We start from the raw sequence: 17,809 nt of genomic DNA, 5'->3' as shown, positions 1-17,809 counted from the left end.
GTATTGGCTTATGACAGGGCACCAAGGCTCAAGCTTTGAAGGCTGGAAAATAGTGCTCGATTTTATTTTTTTTAAAAATGATGGGGCGGGTGGAGAATGTTTCACCCAACTCTGACTCCAGTGGAAGTGCTTCTGGAGAAAACTGAAGCAAAATGAGGCTAAGAAGACATGCCTCTCTCTGGTTACTCAAAGGGAATGCAATGAAGTTTACATTAATGTTAACCAGGATTTGGGGAGTGGGTAGGAATAAAAAAGTTTGTCCATTCTCAATTCCTTCCTTCCTTCCTGAAAACAGTTGTATATTCAGGGTGAGGGGTATGAATTATCAATTATTCTCTTCACTCTGTATGTGTGTCCCGGTAGAACTGGTTAGAAAAGTTTCCACATCAAGAATTTGGAAAGAGACATATCTCAGGCAGGCAGAAGGTCCTGCGTTCAATCACCAGCATCTCTAGGTAGCACTGGGAAAGACTTCTGTCTGCAGTCCTAGAGTCAGTGTAGACAAGCTGCACACACTGCTTCCTATGTTCCTAAAACAAATCCTTTAATTCCTCATTTTAGCACCCACATGAGCAGACACATGCACACACTCTGGCTAGGCTGCAAACGCAATTTGTGGATTTGCTTCCAGATGCAATTCCCCATTAGCCACAAAAGATTCCTCACTTCCCCATCCCTCCTATTTTGGTGTGTTGTCTTTCCACTCCATACGCCATAATTTTCACCAAAACTGTAAGGTTACCATTTTTGCAAAACATTTTTAAAAAGAGAGATAGAGACAGCTTGCTCATTTCATATGTAAGGTTATTCACATACATAAGCTAGCCATGATTTAACGCCAATGCTAAATCCAATTGCGGAGAAGAGTGGAGTTGATTTAAAAGTCTGCAAGGCTCTTAAGGTCCATTAAAGCAGGGATAGGCAGACTTACAGCTTGGGCTAGAAGCCCAAGATCAATTACTGATGGAGTAAAGAATTAAAGAATTCTGTGTGCAGGACTTTGTTCTGGCTACCAGAACCGAAAGGAGCTCACAAGCATTCCACACACAAGAAAACGAGTTCCTGATCAGCATAAGCTTTCTAAATTTTAGCAGTATATTTTGTAGGGCGGGGGTTACTTTTGTTGCTACTATAGCTGATCAGCTGGGAATATGACATTCTTGCTGATCTACTGCAAAGCAACCAGAGTTCTGCTGCATATCCAGATCTACATTCTGCCCACTTCTGCTTTAAAGAAAGTCGGTTAAATTGGGCTTGTAATTAGTTACTTGCCTGCAGCAAGTTAAGAACAGCCTCTAAGCAACCAGAAAGGGAAATCTTGTTACTAAAACTTAATTTATATTCATACTTTTTATATTGTTGGCAAGCCATTCAACAAACGATTAATGTAAATATTTATAAGTACACAGGCTAGGTTCTTATAGGCATATATTAATTTGTGAAAAAGCAACTGACTTGCAAACAGGGGAAGAATCACATTTTCCCAAAAACCAAATATTGCATTTTGAGCACGGGGGAAATACAGTATCTCTGCCACAGTTCAGATTCTTCACACCTACTGGGAAAAAGTGGGAAAAGCCCTGACACACATCTCACTCAAGTTGCTCCTGCGATGTGTGATACACCCTGTAATCATTTAGCAATAGCCTGGAACAGAAAAGTAACATCAAAATCCAGTGCCATGTGGTATAGAAATGAAAATAAATAAATTAATAATAATAATAATAATAATGGTGGCCCTTTCGCCTTTTATTTTGCAACTAAAAGTAAAAAGGGGAAGACTTGCAAAGGAAAACCAAGTTTTTAAATTTCCATGCACTCTCCACTTGTTTCATTTCCCACTCCCCTTCTTACCCCCAAAGCGCTGAACTCTTTTGAGACTCCAGGATCCAACAGGAAATATTAAGATAAACAGGATGTCATTTGAACCAGTGAGCAGCAGAAGGATAGTGGACAGACTGATCTCTCATATTGTTGTAAGAAAGTGACTTTTCAGATACTCTCCTTCCCACAAGGGAGATACAGAAGGAAGCTATTTATTAGCATAGCTAGTTCCCTTGTGCTCATCAATACAGGACTGTTTTCCTGTCAGCAGCATCTTGTCTACCCTAATTTTAGTGCATTTATTTTTGCCCGGAAACGTTTATCTCCACCAAAGGCTATTTGTGGGTTATCAAAACTTTAGGACAGAGGTTTGTGGTTCCTCCTTCCCCCAAAAAACTATAAAAATCTACTGAACTACAGTAATTCCATATCTGCTTAAAACCTAGCCACAAAACACAAGCTCAGATGGAAAGGTCTTAAGACTACTTCTGTTGCTTAAATTTAAGGACACTTGCCATGTTACTAGCGAAAGAACACTCTCTGGAGGAACACTCATCCGAAGATCCAAGGAAATTTGTATCTAACAATGCATGCCTGTTTCAAAGAAATCCTGCTTCCAGATTCTTTCATGACACTAACCCACCAACAACCAGCCTACCAAACTCACTTGCCTGCCTGGATCAATGTGTAATAAGATAGTTTACATGGCACCCTTGGGGCCTTCCCATGGTGCCCACAAAGCCTTCTACTTCCACAATCCATGCCCACTTGAGGTGGTGATGATGGCTACCTTTCGTTCCTTGAAAGGTACACAGAACTGAAGAAGGAAATTTGAAAAGTGATGCTGCTGCTCACTTCCTCTTTCATCTCTATGTACTAGTCAAACCTCAAATCCAGGGCACAGTCCTTCAATGGCTGCGCTCATTTCTCTCTGGTCGGGGACAGAGGGTGGCGCTTGGGGGGGAATTGTAATCACGCCACTCCTTGGTGTGTGGAGTCCCTCAGGGTGCGATACTCTCCCCGATGCTTTTCAACATCTTTATGCGCCCCCTTGCCCAGCTTGTCCGGAGTTTTGGGCTGGGTTGCCATCAGTATGCTGATGACACCCAACTCTATCTGTTGATGGATGGCCATCCTGACTCGGCCCCAGACACACTGACCAGATGTTTGGAAGCTGTGGCTGGATGGTTACGTGGGAGCCGGTTGAAGTTAAATCCTTCGAAGACAGAGGTCCTGTGGCTGGGACAGGACGATATGGGATTGGGGGGGCAACTCCCATCTCTTGCGGGGGCGCAATTAGTGCCAGCACCGTCCGTTAAGCGTTTGGGTGTAATCTTCGACACCTCCCTTTCCATGGAGGCGCAGATTGCAGCTACAACAAAGGCGGCATTTTTCCATCTCCGCCAAGCTAAGCAGTTGGCTCCTTACCTCTCTCGCCCTGACCTAGCCACTGTGATCCACGCGACGGTCACCTCCAGACTGGATTATTGTAACTCGCTCTACGTGGGGCTGCCCTTGAGACTGACCCAGAAACTCCAGCGGGTGCAGAATGCTGCAGCGAGACTCCTTACGAGGTCTTCGCTGCGAGATCACATTCACCCGGTGCTATACCAGCTGCACTGGCTCCCGGTGGAGTACAGGATCAGGTTTAAGGTGCTGGTTTTAACCTTTAAAGCCCTATACGGCCTAGGACCCTCGTACCTACGGGACCGCCTCTCCTGGTATGTCCCACAGAGAAACTTACGGTCTTCAAATAAAAACATCTTGGAGATCCCAGGCCACAGGGAGGTTAGGCTGGCCTCAACCAGAGCCAGGGCTTTTTCGGCTGTGGCTCCGATCTGGTGGAACACTCTGTCACAAGAGACCAGGGCCCTGCGGGACTTGACATCTTTCCGCAGGGCCTGCAAGACAGAGCTGTTCCACCAGGCCTTTGGCCAGGGCACAGCCTGACTCCCTCCCTCGGCAATCTTCGCGGAGCTCTGGCCCAATGATTGCCAGTGGCTTGAATTAATTAATTTTATAATGAATGATTTTAGAGTGTTGTTTGTGCTGTACTTTTGTACTGTTTTATTGTTGTTAGCCGCCCTGAGCCCGGCTTCGGCTGGGGAGGCGGGATATAAATAAAATTTATTATTATTATTATTATTATTATTATTATTAAATTATTTTACTCAGAATCTTTAGAAAAGCAAAGTGTGTGTGCTTTCTCACACACGCTTAGATGGAGGGGCTCATCTAAGGGAGAAGGGACACAGCAGCAGCCATAGCACTCACTCAAAGATCTCAATCTCAATCCAAGGGCCTTCTGGCAGTTCCCTCACTGTGAGAAGTGAGGTTACAGGGAACCAGGAGGGCCTTCTCAGTAGTGGCACCCGTCCTGTGAAACACCCTCCCTCCAGATGTCAAGGAAATAAACAACTATCTAACTTTTAGAAGACATCTGAAGGCAGCCCTGTTTGGGGAAGTTTTTGATGTTGGGTGTTTTATCATGTTTTTAATATTCTGTTGGAAACCATCCAGAGTGGCTGGGAGAACCCAGCCAGATGGGTGGGGTATAAATAATAATAATAATAATTATTATTATTATTATTATTATTATTATTAATGTGCCTAAGGTTGCCAAATGGTACATTTCCTGACACCCATAAAGTTGTTGAGCCCACAAAGTTGTTTTTAGGAAGACCCCAAAACTGTTGAGCCCAAAAATAGTGATTTAAAGCTTTTTGGAGCTGTTTCCGCTGCTTTTTCCATTGCGTTGCCATACATCTGGGGTTTTCCTGACATTTTGCCAATTTGACAAAATTCATCCAACACCATTTTTACACCCAAAAACCAGGACATGTCAGGAATTTTCCTGACGTATGGGAAGCCTAAAGGTGCCTTAAAAGTTTGGCTCCCCTGACTTGCACACTTCTATTCAGCATTAATAGTTCATCAACCAGGTGGAAGGAAACAAACTTTGGTAACAATCATAATTTTCTGGAGAGTGAATGGGATGCTGTGGTCTACCTTTTTGTTGTTGTTAACTGTATATTACTTGTTTCAGGGTATGTGAAGGTGTGTTGCTGTGATGGATGGTAATCACCAATTTTTCTTTCTGTGAAATGGTCTCTTAAACCAGCCTCTTAAATTTCACCAGTCTCTTAAACTTCCATATGTGCTCTCTGGTTAGGAAAAGTTGGGGACCCCGTGCCATAATCAATCTCTTAGCCTCCTTTGATTTCACTACTTCACTGGGGCCCAACTGAGATTAGGGGACCATGTTTCTGCGCAAGAGGGAAACCCTGCTCCAAGTATTCTGGTGATAAAAAGGTGGAAAGGATGATAACATTGCAAAGGACTTCTACTGGACCTCCAAAAAGACAATGGGGAAGGACATCTGATTGTGTGAGGACTGAGTCACACAAGATCACCTCAGTATACAGCCAGCATTTCACCAAAAAATGTCCTTCCCCTTGCAACATAACAATTGAAATACTTTCCTAATGTTCAGGAATCTTTATCTCCATCTGGTAAACACGCAAATGGCAAGCAATTCAGACGTTTTTGCAAACCCCTCCTGTGATGAAAATGCTATTGCTCAAATGTCAAGGGGGAAATGGTGAAATTTAATGTCATCCCAAAAGAGGACAGGGATGAGGAAGAACTCAGTTTTTACAACCATTTGCTCATGAGAGTCTTTTTCTTTTTTCTTGGACAAGTTGTTCTGTTCCTTTGACAGCACACAATGCAATTAGGTTGGGACAGGCATCTCAATTGGCAGGATGAACGTAGTGATTGTTGAGGCAATGGATGGCTGATTCAGGAGATGATGGGTTCAAGTCCAGGGTGGACTTCTACCAACATAGATCTCCAGAGCTCCTGAACAAAGTAGACAACACAATAAGCCTGTCTGGGCTGTAACAAGCTAGACTGCAAAAGTGTGTGCAGCATATGATGGAATTTTTACTCCAGACACACACAAACCGAGAGTGAGAGAGAGAACAGCCATCTTAGAGGGAGAAAGCAGGGTTCTTCTTATGTTCTCAAGGCAATTTGATTTTTGTTATATGAGAAAAGAGGCCTTTGTTCCACGAGAGAGAAATCTCTCTGCTTGCCTACTGGATCTACCCCAGCTCACCCTACTTCAAGAGAATCTAAGGCAGCACAGGAATCCAGCAGCCTTTTGCAATGAGTGAAAAGGGACAGAAGGACAGCTTTCAATTAGTGAAAGATTTCATGGGGGGGGGGGGTTGCACTAAAGCAAGCAAGAGCAGAGCAATAAAAAGCACCAGGAGCTCTTACAGACTGAACTACAAACTTAAAACTGGTTCTTCCCAGGGAACCCCATAAACTGACGGTGCTACAGAGGGCATCAACGTGAAACCAGGACTTCTCAGGGATGGCTTCCCAAATGTGGAATGCTCTCCCCAGAGAGATGAGCTTATTGACATCACTATAAGCTTTCAGGGACAGGGTGAAGACATTCCTATTCATCCAGGCACTTTGCTCCCAATTTGTATTTATCTTTTAGTTGGAAAGGGTAGCATGTGCCCTTTTTATGTTATTGCAGGATGAGCACTTCAAGTTATTAATGTATTTTTAAATTTGATACTTGTACGCGTTTTTTAAAAAAATGTAAGTCATTTTGAGATGCTTTTTGTAGTAAGCAGCATATACAATATTATTGTTATTGTTATTATTCTGGGAGGAAGGTCAATTATATAGAATATTCAGCATCTTCACCCAACCAGCAATCTTCTGGATTACCTGGAGGAAGCAGTGGGGATTAGAATGACATAAGGTTGATATATATGTTTACAGTGCAAATATTCCCCAAGGCTAGGGAAGCATTAAGAGTTCAGCAGATTACACCAAAGCCTAGGAGCCTTCCAGGATTTCCAAGAGCAGAGCGAAGTAGGGCATGTTACTACCACTTTTTAATTATTTGCCTGGATTCTTTCCTGTGTCAACATTCTGCAGATATATACAGCCACACTAACTTTTACTCTTGCGGGATTGGCACACAATGAACATATTGTTGCATTCAAACTGCATCCCACAACATGCGAATAAAATGTAGAGTGTTGTTTCTGCAGAGGATTACAGAGGACTTATGTTTGCACTATCAAAAGACATTTTACCTTGCCAAAGCATCACAGAGAAAATAGATGGCATATTGGTGCCCTGGACATACTCAGATATGCATTTCCCCATGCAACTATGCAAGGCCACATCCCCATGGATATTCCAGGGTCTTCTTTGAATCCCCCCCCCCTATTTTTATGATTACAATTTAAAGAGATCATGTACAGGTACACCCTACAACTATGCAGTGTGAGGTAATCAGCCTGGGGAGGCAGACTTGGGGGTACCACTAGAAGGCAGGTGAGTATATTGTAGCCTGGAGAAGATTAAAAAGAGATATGATAGCAGGCTTCAAATATCTGAAGACTTGTTCCTCTGTTGCTCCATAAAACAGGACTAGAATAATGGGTAGAAAATCCAAGTGGGAGGTTTTGGCTAGATATTAGAACAGTATTGGCCAACCTGGTGCTGTCTAGCCGTTTTGGACTAAAACACCTGTAGTCCAAAACAGCTGGAAGGCACCAAGTTGGCGAAGGCTGGATTAGGAGACACCTCCAAGTGGTAATAGCAGTTTTCACAGAGGAACAGACTGCCGTGGGGGTGGTGGTGGGGGACTCCCTTTTGCTGGAGGTACTTAAGCAAAGGTCAGGGAAGCTGCAGTTGAAAGATTCCTGTCATTGAGCAAGGGATTGAATCAGCTGATTTCCAAGGTTCCTTCCAACTCTATGATTCTATGAAGTGATCAGTTGTTTAGTTTCTTATTAAATATTTCACTCCGAAGGGTACAACATTTGCAGTCTGGGTCTCTGTCATGAAAATATCTTTTTCAGATATGGCATAGGAAAAGGACAATAGGCAGGCACTTCTCCAGAAAGAATAAGACTGTTTCTGATCTCTAGTATTCTTCCTGTCTCTCTTCCTACCTTCTGTACAGGTATAAACATCTACTATAGTTTGACTGTAGTTGTCAAAATCTTGGAATTGGTAGCTCACATGGATAAACACTAAATATTTTTCCCCAGTGGGTGTATTCTGTCAACAACTCTTATTAATTAATGATACACTTCAGAAATAACAATATAAAACACAGGGTGGGTGGGTGTTTTAAGGCATTCAGTCCATAATAGCATTCTACAAGCTAGACAAGTTATCCTTTAAAGAGATGTTGTGAATTTGCAATAAGGTTTATACCTCTTCCCATCCAAGTAAAGCTTGCTGAAGTCTGAATGCTAAAATTACTGGAGTCACACAACAACTAATCTAGCCTGGCAGATATATTTCACATGGCAGCTGTATTTAGCTGGATTAGGCCAATGGCCCATCTAGTTCAACATCCTGTTCTCACAGTGGCTAACGAAATGATGGCAGGATATCCACAAGCAGGACATGAGCACATCTCTGGTATTCAGAGGTATAATGGATGCGTCACAAGAGTCTGCCCATCTAACACTGGTTTATTTGCAAGCCTGTTACAGTTATTCCCAAAACATGATTGGGAGAAAATGTCAAGTTTCAAGGTTTCATGACCTGGACCATGGAAAGCAGATTGAGAGTATATGGGTAAAAAATGTAGGAAAGAGAAAAACACAGACCTTACTGTGGGGGTCTGCTAAAGACTGCCAAGCCAGGCTGAAGACTTGGATGATGCTTTCCTAGAGCAGACTGCCAAACATTCAAAAAGGAGAGATACAGTAGTCATGGGAGACTTCAGTTTCTCCAATATCTGTTGGAACTCAAACTCTGCCAAGAATGTAAGGTCCGACAAATTCCTCTGTTGCCTCACTGACACTTTCTTCTCCCAGAAGATGGAAGAAGCAACAAGGGGATCATCTATCTTGGATCAGGTCCTCACCATCAGGGAAGAACTGATCAACAAGTACTCAGAAAACTGGGAGAAGATTATCATGTCCTCCTGGGTTTCATGATATAGAGGAAAGGGAAAGCTGAGTGTAGTTGGACACGCACTCTGGACTTTAGGACAACCAATTTCAAAAAGCTGAAGGAACTACTGAGTGTGATCTCGTGGTTAGAAATACTCAATGAGGATGGGAGACTCTAAAAGGAGAAATATTGAAGGACCAAATGCCCACAATACCAACAAGAAAGAAAAGTAGGAAGCATCTAAGGAAACCGGTATGGCTGCATAAGGAGCTGAGAGTTAAGAAGGGCATGTATAAGAAATGGGAGAAAGGGAAAATTTGACCTGAGCTAGGCCTAGGAAGCTTGGCTCCACTCACAGACTCACTCTTGCAGGAGCTGTGACACAGGCCATTTACTCTTTTTCCGACCACCGCAACCTGCAACTGAAGCTCTATCTCCCACAGCTACCAACCGTTTATTTCATTTCATTTCATAAATTTTATATAATGCTTGAAAGTAGAAAAACGAAAAGCTTCAAACACTTCATGCATGTGAGTGAGTAAAAAATGGGCAGCAAGAGAGTATTTGTGTTGGACAATAACTAGGGAGATCAGAATTCAGATCCTCACTTAGCCATGAAGCTCACTGTGACAGACACCTCTCTCTCTCTCCCTCTCAGCCTGGACAACCTCACAGGGTTGTTGAGAGGACCAATGGAGGAAACAATGTAAGTTGCCCTGAATTCCTTGGTGGAAGGGTGAGATACCATTTTATTAAATAAATTCTGACAGTCTAGTCCAGGGGTTGTCAACCTGGTCCCTCCCGCCCACCAGTGGGCATTTCAGGATTCTGGGTGGGAGGAAGGGGGTTCTACGGCACAAGCTGAATCCTCCTTCCATCAAGCACTGGGAGGCAGTAAGGAAATTTTACCATCAAGAAAGAGGCATTAGTGGGCGGTAGGTATAAAAAGGTTGACTACCCCGGACTAGAGCATATCTTGTAGATACAACAATGAAGAGTGAGGTACCCAGATTACATTACTGTTCCCAGATTACATTACTGATTGTGGTGGAAACAGCATGTTTGAACACAAAAGAAAGAAAGAAAGAAAGAAAGAACACCTACCACACGTTAAAAGTGAGGCAAGAACCCTCTGGTCTGAAATCAGGTTTCTATGTGCAAGAAGTGTGTTTGTTTGAATATGTGGAGTATTAAGTCATTGAACTCCCCCACTTGTGGTCTCAAGTGGTACAGTACAGGAACGAATGTATCACCGCATCTGCTATCTGTGTAAACCAGACTACTGTGGTGCCTAAAAAGCACACGAGAGTGGCAGGGGGAGAAGGGTGTCCTGGGGAACAAGACCTCTGCTAGGGCCCAGATAGAAAGGCTTTGGGGCCTAGCTTGAATCTCCAGGCTGCTAGTTGCCTGCCACTATATATGTTAAAATGCCCCTGCATACAGCCAACCAGGGTGAGAGCTTTGGTTCACTAGGGCCACCTCCCAGTGTCCCTTCAGCCAAGGCTACAGCATCACACAACACAGAGACAGGGCCACAGAAGTCTTACAAGTACTAACATGCAGCACTCCATAACATCGCTCAGCTCACATATATAATAATCCACCACACACACACACACACACACACACACCTACCCACCCATGTTATATAAGAGTTTGGGCGGCAGCCGTTGCAGTCAGCAGCCAGACTAGTTTACAATGCTTCAGCTGAAGAAAAAGAGAGCAGGAGAAAGTAAAGCAGACCAGAATGCTCTCAGAAGGCCCGTTCCCTACTGGCTTCCACTCAAGGGCAATTCCATTCTTGAGCCTGTAGCGATAAAGACCACAGAGCAGAAAACAAGGGCTTGCAATCCATAGTTCAACAAATAAATCAGCCTGCAAACAAAGACTCAAGGGTTCAATGCAAAATAAAACCCATGTGAGGATAATTACCCCAGAAAAAGACTCAAGATCAGATACTCTTGTAAGGCCACTTCACATAATAATTGCACAGAGGCAAATGAGGGTTCGACACTAATTGTACACTCAGGAGCCAACCACAGCCCCATCGCAGCTCCCTGACAAGGGTACCAAGTCAAACCATTGGTCCATCCGACTGACAGCAGCTCTCCAGAGCCCTCACATCACCTGGCACCTAACTGGAGATGGTAGGGATCAACCCTAGGACCACCTGAGCATGTCAAGCAGATGCTCTACCACTGAGCTGTGGTCACTCCCATGTTGGGATTGTAACTCACATGCAACTGATACACTTAGGGCTATACCTAAACAATAATGTGCCAAAATTCTAAGAGCACTGACTCAGAAGTAAATCCCACTGAACTAAATGGGCTAAGGATTAGTCTTACAGATTTCGAAGGCTTGATGAAAAGGCAGAATTGTGAGATTCTGACATTCACAATTGAACTGTGACTATCTCAAACTGCATTTAAAAAAAAAGGTTTCTGCAACAAATGTCTGAAGAAATGGTGCAGGCATTTAACCGCTTTTGCTAATTGCTCCAGTGGTGCCAGCATAATGCCTGAGTGACAATAGCACAATGTTGTGTCTTGTGACACAGTGCTTGCACAACTGGTGGTAGATCTATCCTAAGCATTTGTATGCTGGCAGATCATAACTTAGAAATGGGCTACAAGGCAATTATAAAAGCTGAGCCAGAAAGGGAGAAATGAAAGCTATTAGCTGCTCGCTTTCAAGATTCTACAAGCCAATGGAAAGCACCAACCTAATTTCAAAGGGGATAAAATGTGGGGTGGAGAGGAGGGCAAGAGCTCAGAAGTAGAGCACGTGCTTTGCATACATGAAATCCCCGGTTCAGTCCCTGTTAAAGGGTCTCAAGTATCAGAATGGGGAAAGACCTCAGACTGAGAGCTGGACAGCTGCTGTCTACTAGGGCAGGCAACATCAGACAGGATGAACAGCTGATCTAAGAAAGTGCAAGGTATCTCCTTACAACGTGCCACATTTTTTAAAAAAATCCACAAACAAAAAAAGCAGTAATGGTTTTTCAAAGCAGCTGAAGGGAAAGCAAATTAGCTTCCCCTACAAAGGTATTCCTCTCTCACACGTTATCTTAGAAGGTGTCTAATGTTTTTCCTCCTATATAAACTACACAGAAACAAAAGGACTTGGAGCATTCCCACACTGGTTTCAACACATGAGGAGTTCCTCATGAACTATACTCCTTATCCGTAGCACCACATGGGTGGAGCTTTCCAACGACACAGCCACTGAAACTTCAGCCTGCTAAACTTTTGTTGTGAGGTTGGTTGCCATACTTTGCAAAGTAGGTTCTAGTTCCACCAAACAACTCCTAGCCAAACCTCTCTGAAAAGTTTTGGTTGCCCACCCATATTTTGTTTTTCATATATAGCACCACCGACTAAAACTCTGCACCGATAAAAGCTGATCTTTATAGGGAGTGTGTGCCACAGGTTGAATCCAAATAATGAAATGGTGCTACTCTGGTGTACCCTACAGAACATATGCAGCTGGCCAATCTGTGCCTTGGGGTGGTGCTACATTTAGTACTGTTGCTGTTGTTGGCACCTGTCTGTCTTGGGAGACAATGGAGGTGTGTGCCTTTGGGGATCTGGAAAGAAGGCAGCAGCTGCACAGAATGAGAAAGGTAAGTCAGGGTACAGGGTACAACTTTTATGCTGTAACCAGGTCTATAGGCCAGGGCAAGGCAGGTTATTGGTCCACCTTACCCAGTAGTGTCACCTGCTTTGGCTGCCAATGACTCCACAGGGTTGCCTGTGGTGACGGGTCTTTACCAATGCCTGCTACCCGACTCCTTTTAACTGGAGACACCAGCAACTAAACTTGGGATCTTCTGAATGTTAAGCATGTTCTCTGCAACTGAGGGCTCAGTTTCACACACTGCTTTCCAGGTACTGGTCTGCACTTTAAAGCTCCATGTCTGAGTTTTCGTTTTTGTCCTGGCACTTTCCCTGGGGAAAACCATGTTTTACCACTGAATCGGAGCAAATGGCAATCCGTGGAAAACCAGATTGCCAGAGGCTCCAATTGAGTGGTAAAATGAAGGTTTCCCCGGGGAAAGTGCCAGGATAAAAACAAAATCCACTCAGACATGGAGCTTTAAAGCCCGGGTCTGTGGCTAGAAATGCAGCCCAAAAGGATGAGCCCTCAGTCAGTTTCACCCTGAATACTTCATGTATATCACATCTACAGGCTCTTCTGCTCCTATCCAGGCATGTTATAACACTGCTCCCCATCCCAGCTTCCTATCGCACCTGTGACACACAGTGGCTGCCCATTATACTCCGGACCATCTCAATTAAGGTTCACCCTCTATAATTGGACATATTTTGTGTCTGGCTACAGGAAGCTCTGCTTTATTCTGATGCAGATGTTCCACGTGCATTAAGAGAACCAGCAATTCTATATCCAGCATTACACAGCCACAGAAATAAACTGCACAGAAGGTGATACCCAATGTTGGTCTGAGTAGATCCACCAAAATCCATTGTTAGGAACTCAGATATACAAGCTAATCACCAAAAAGCACCTTGAACCTGGGTTACGTTCGCCACAACAGAATGTCTAGATGCCTTTTTGTTTTATTTTTTGTGCGGAGTTCTATTTATCATCATCATCATTTCAATACCACTTTATATTTTGAAGAAAAAAATCTCAAAGCAGTTTACAACACATTAAAACATCAAATAAAATAATCCAGGATAAAACAAATTCAAGCTTCAAGGAAAATATTTCAAAGCCTTCTCTAAGTGACATTTTGCTTTCCCCATATTTATATACCTAATTTATAGAGCTGCCCCATAGCAGAAGTACTCTAGGAAGCCAGGGTGGTGTAGTGGTTAGACTATGACCCTGGAAGGCCAGGGTTCAAATCTCCCCTCAGTCATGAAGCTCACTGGGTGACCTTGGGCCAGTCACAGTCTCTGAACCTACCTCACAGGGTCGTTGTAGGGATTAACTGAGGAGGGAGGTGAACCACGTACTACTTGGAGAAAAGGTGGGATATAAATGCAATAAATAAGCTCTTCTCCTTACCTGCTGGAGGGGCTAGCCAGATGGAGATGTCATTCGCCAAGCTGGCATCCAGAGATCTCCACATGGTTGCAGCTGGACCCGCACCAGTTGCAAAACATGCCTGGGGTATTTTGAGCACTGTCAAAATCCACAGACTTGAGTAACTTAAACCCACTGATCTCAATGGGACCACTGAGAGTATGACTTAGTCTACTTATCCCCAGCCTCTAAACAGCCAAGCAAATAGACAACTGAAAAATGGTACACCAGTAAACTACTGGACCCCCCAGTGACTAAAGGGAGACACAAAGTCCGGAAAACTAAAGAGAGTCATGATGGGTCAGATATGTAAGTGACTGCAACGCAAATGTCTACACTGGAGGTGAGTTAGGACTGGACTAAAAAGGTCTGAAGGCGTGTAGAATCAGAAGTACAAAAGAGATGCTAGCTGACCAAACAAACAAAGAGGCATGCTCAAGATTGGGGAAGGCAGGTTCTAATGTGGAAGTTACATTATTTGAAAAGACATCCAGCAAATGGGGAGGGGGGGTATTAGCTTAATGGAGTGCTTACTCAAAAAAACTCAAGCATGTACAGAATCCTACTCCTAGCAGGTATTTCTCAGAATCCCTCTGTATCAGCTAGTTACTCAGAGGGAACTAGCACAATTTGCACATGCTCAAAGGAGCACTTATTACTTTGCACGTTGCAGGCCTGCACCAGAGTGGCGAGGGAGGGGGGGGCTAGTTCCAGGGCTAAGCTGCTTTTCATTAGCCCTGGTTCAAAATCAAGCCCAGAAAGTGGATGCCATCCAGAGAGACTTGTCAAAATGGAGAACTGCAAAGGAGAAACTGCTTAGTTCTGAATCTACGCAGTAATGACAGATTGCTCAATTATGGCTCAGTCACAAGATGCACTGAAGTTTGTCATTAGTTGTGCCAACGGTTGTATCTAACCACTGGTCTACAGTGCCTACACATTACAGAAGTCACTAATTCCTCTTCAGTGAAGAGATAGCCATGAATAACATCTAGGGAGTCTAAACCACAAAATGACTTCAAAATGTTACATATAAACAGTACAGAGAAGACCACCAGCATGGCACACGCATTTTAAATGTAGCAGCCGAAGGGCCCCAAAATGGAACTCTCAACACCCCCCCAAAAAAAAACCCAGAGCCCCAAAGACCCAAAGTTATGACTTGCACAACAGAACTTAGTGAGAAATCCCAGAAAACAAGTCTATTTTGAAGGAAGGCTTAAAAAAAAGAAACTAATGTCATGCCAACCCCTTCAAGAACGACAATCTCTCTCTCTCTCTCTCTCACACACACACACACACACACACACACGCATGAATAATATGTGAAAAATGTGATGCAGAGGGTTTGGGGTTGGCAAAGCTAAGTTAATTCGTTATTTGTCATCATTTTTTGCTGGGGGGGAGGGGGAGATGAAGCCACAGAAACCTCCAGTTTGCAGCTACCACTTCAGCTAAAAGCATGGCAGGGAGTCTCTTTGCCTCTTCTCTGTCCCATCATGCTTAAATTCCCCATGTCAGCAGAGTAAATAAGCACATTCCTAAGCCACATTGGTGATCCACAGCTTTTTCTTTTTTTGCAACTAACTAGCCACTCCCCAAGCACCACCTTCCTGTGTTCCTGCCCTGATCCCCCAGGGGAAAGCACCCCGTCCTTGTTTTTTTTTTGTTCTTCCAAACTGGCTTGAGAACATGGTACCGCTCTCAACTCTACCTTGTTGTCTTCAGTATCTGCTATGTCATGCACTCAGGGCGCAGTGCAGCCTCTCCTTTTGGCTTTGGAGGGGAATTGAGGGGAGGGGGGGTGGCAGGGAACACTGATTTAGCAGATGCTTTTTACAGCCAAGATTCCATCACATTTAAATTGCCTGGATGTCTCCAGTTTAACCAACTGTATCAGAGGGCATTCAGCTACATCTTCAGGACAGTCAATTAAATATGAATACTTGACCGATTTGTCATTTACACACACAGCACAGTGTCATTTCACAGATGGATTTTCAACTCCCCATTTTATAGCTCTCTTGCCAGCAGAGGTAGGATCTTTAAGCGAAAATATCCTAAGATGACAATGGAGCAGAAGAGGCTGAAGGAAACGCAGAGGCACTGCAAACCTCAGAGCAAATGATTTATTTACTGAAACAGGAAAGGAAATGGAAGAAGACTTCAATATGAAGCAACTACTTCCACTACTTGGCATTCCCTGGTCTGGATGTGCCAGTAAAACTAGGAGGTGCAGTTTTTGAAAAAGACAACTAGTGAATGTGAGGATCTGGAGAAAACATGACTCTATTGAGCACAGCTTTGCTCCAGTTGTGTTTTAAAGCTGCACACTGGCTGTGTGTGTGTGTGTGTGTGTGTGGTGACATTCCTGTGTTACCTCCATTCAACACTGTGAAGTGAATTCATTAAGAAATATATCTCACAGAAGCGGGTCTCAATTTTATAGCCTTGTCTCACCACAACCCCCTTAAAAATAATACAAAACTCCAATCCCTGTATTAGCATATATATTCATGCACAGACATCCATTGTCTCCTGAAAAGTAATACATACAACAGGCAGAATTTTGCAGGCATTGAGGGTGGGGGGCAGGCTAGGCTAGTGATGAATGCCAAATATGCAACACTCCCTTCCACACAGCCCCTGCTTTTAAAAAAATGCAGCTTTGTTCTAAACTGCAAACAATATGCTGATTTCTTACGAGCAACGATCTCCCCCACCCAGCCACCCACCCCTTGCCGTTTTGGGAAGAGGTACCCTTACTGCAAAAAGAGGGGAGGGTGTTATTGTTTATACTAAGGAAGATAACCGCAAGCAGACAACGTAATAAGGACTGGCATTCATTCATTTAAACAGAACTCAAGAGAAGACAGAAGGCATGGAAGAGAGGAAAAGGAGGGAGAAAAGGTTTTAAACTCACCTTCAAGGGCAAAAATAGGGGCGAAACCTACGAGTATGTGCAAAAATCCTAGCAAAAGCAGCAAGGGCCCCATCATCACTTCTAGCCTGTGGGCCAGCATGCTTGTGCAAAAAATATATTAAAAAATAAGATCAGCGCTCTAGACAGTCCACAGAAGACTCGCAGCTATAACCGCTTTCTTTTCTTCTTGGGTCTCCGCCTTCACCCTGCCTTTCCAGGGGTCTTCAATTCTTTCCACATCCACCGAAGGAAGGGGGGGGTCGCAAGGAAAAGCCCCTCTCCCTCCTCCTCTCTCCCTCCCAGCCCAGGAGATGAGAGAGCCCAGCAGCGGCAAAGGCTGGGGAGGGGAGAGAGGAGGGGGTTCAGCCCTCCTTGGCAAGAAAGGAAGGTTGCATGCAGGAAAAAGGAGGAGGAGGAGGAGGGGGCAATCGGCAACCCACCGCCCCCGGTGCACTAGATGCGAGGCAAGGTAGTGGCAACGACCATCGGAGGCTCCCAGGAATGATGCATGGAGGGAAAGAGGCAGGAATGAGCGGGGAGGGCGAGAAGAAAGGAGGGGAAAAGAGGGGTCCTTCTGGATCCAGAGGCAAACGGAGAGCGGCGGCTCCTTCCCCGCTTCCGAGCCCCTCCTGGGTGGTGCGGGAGGGAGGATGCACACACTGAAGCCCGGGGGCGCCCCGCTTGCGCTTTATGCACGAGCTGCTCCAGCGCCTACTGCCGCCGCCGCCGGACGCAGGAAAAGCCGCCCTGCCCGCTGCCCGCTGCCCGCTGCCCGCCTGGCGCACCCGGAGCCTCCGCCGCCTGATGGAGCTCGCGCCGCCTTCGGCCGCCTGACGTCATGGGCTCCCATGGAAAGGCGGGCGGGCGGGGGGGGGGGGCGGCAAGCGGGGACTACGCGGCAGCGGCCCGGAGGCGCATGCGCTTCCCCGTGCTCGCTCCTGGAACGGGAGAAACGGGGGTGGCTGGCTCTCCTGCTTCCTTTCCCAAGCCCCAGAGCAGCCATCATCCTCTGGCGAGGGGCAGCGGAAGCAGAAGGGGCTGGAGGATGCACGTGGGGAC

General features: G+C 44.9%; 1 protein-coding gene across 1 annotated transcript in view; it reads right to left on the bottom strand.

Moving 5' to 3' along the window:
• LRP1 (LDL receptor related protein 1) overlaps positions 1–17,512 on the bottom strand; it is a 321,217-nt gene extending 303,705 nt beyond the window's left edge. Inside the window, 1 exon segment of the mRNA XM_080996568.1 lies at positions 16,751–17,512. Coding sequence (XP_080852694.1) covers positions 16,751–16,850 — 100 coding nt within the window. The 5' untranslated portion in view covers positions 16,851–17,512.
• Between the last annotated feature and the right edge of the window lie 297 nt (positions 17,513–17,809).

The sequence above is a fragment of the Podarcis pityusensis genome (genome assembly GCF_964106645.2).
Source record: "Podarcis pityusensis genome assembly, chromosome: 2".
Lineage (NCBI taxonomy): Eukaryota > Metazoa > Chordata > Lepidosauria > Squamata > Lacertidae > Podarcis > Podarcis pityusensis.
This window is presented reverse-complemented; position numbering and strand designations above follow the sequence as displayed.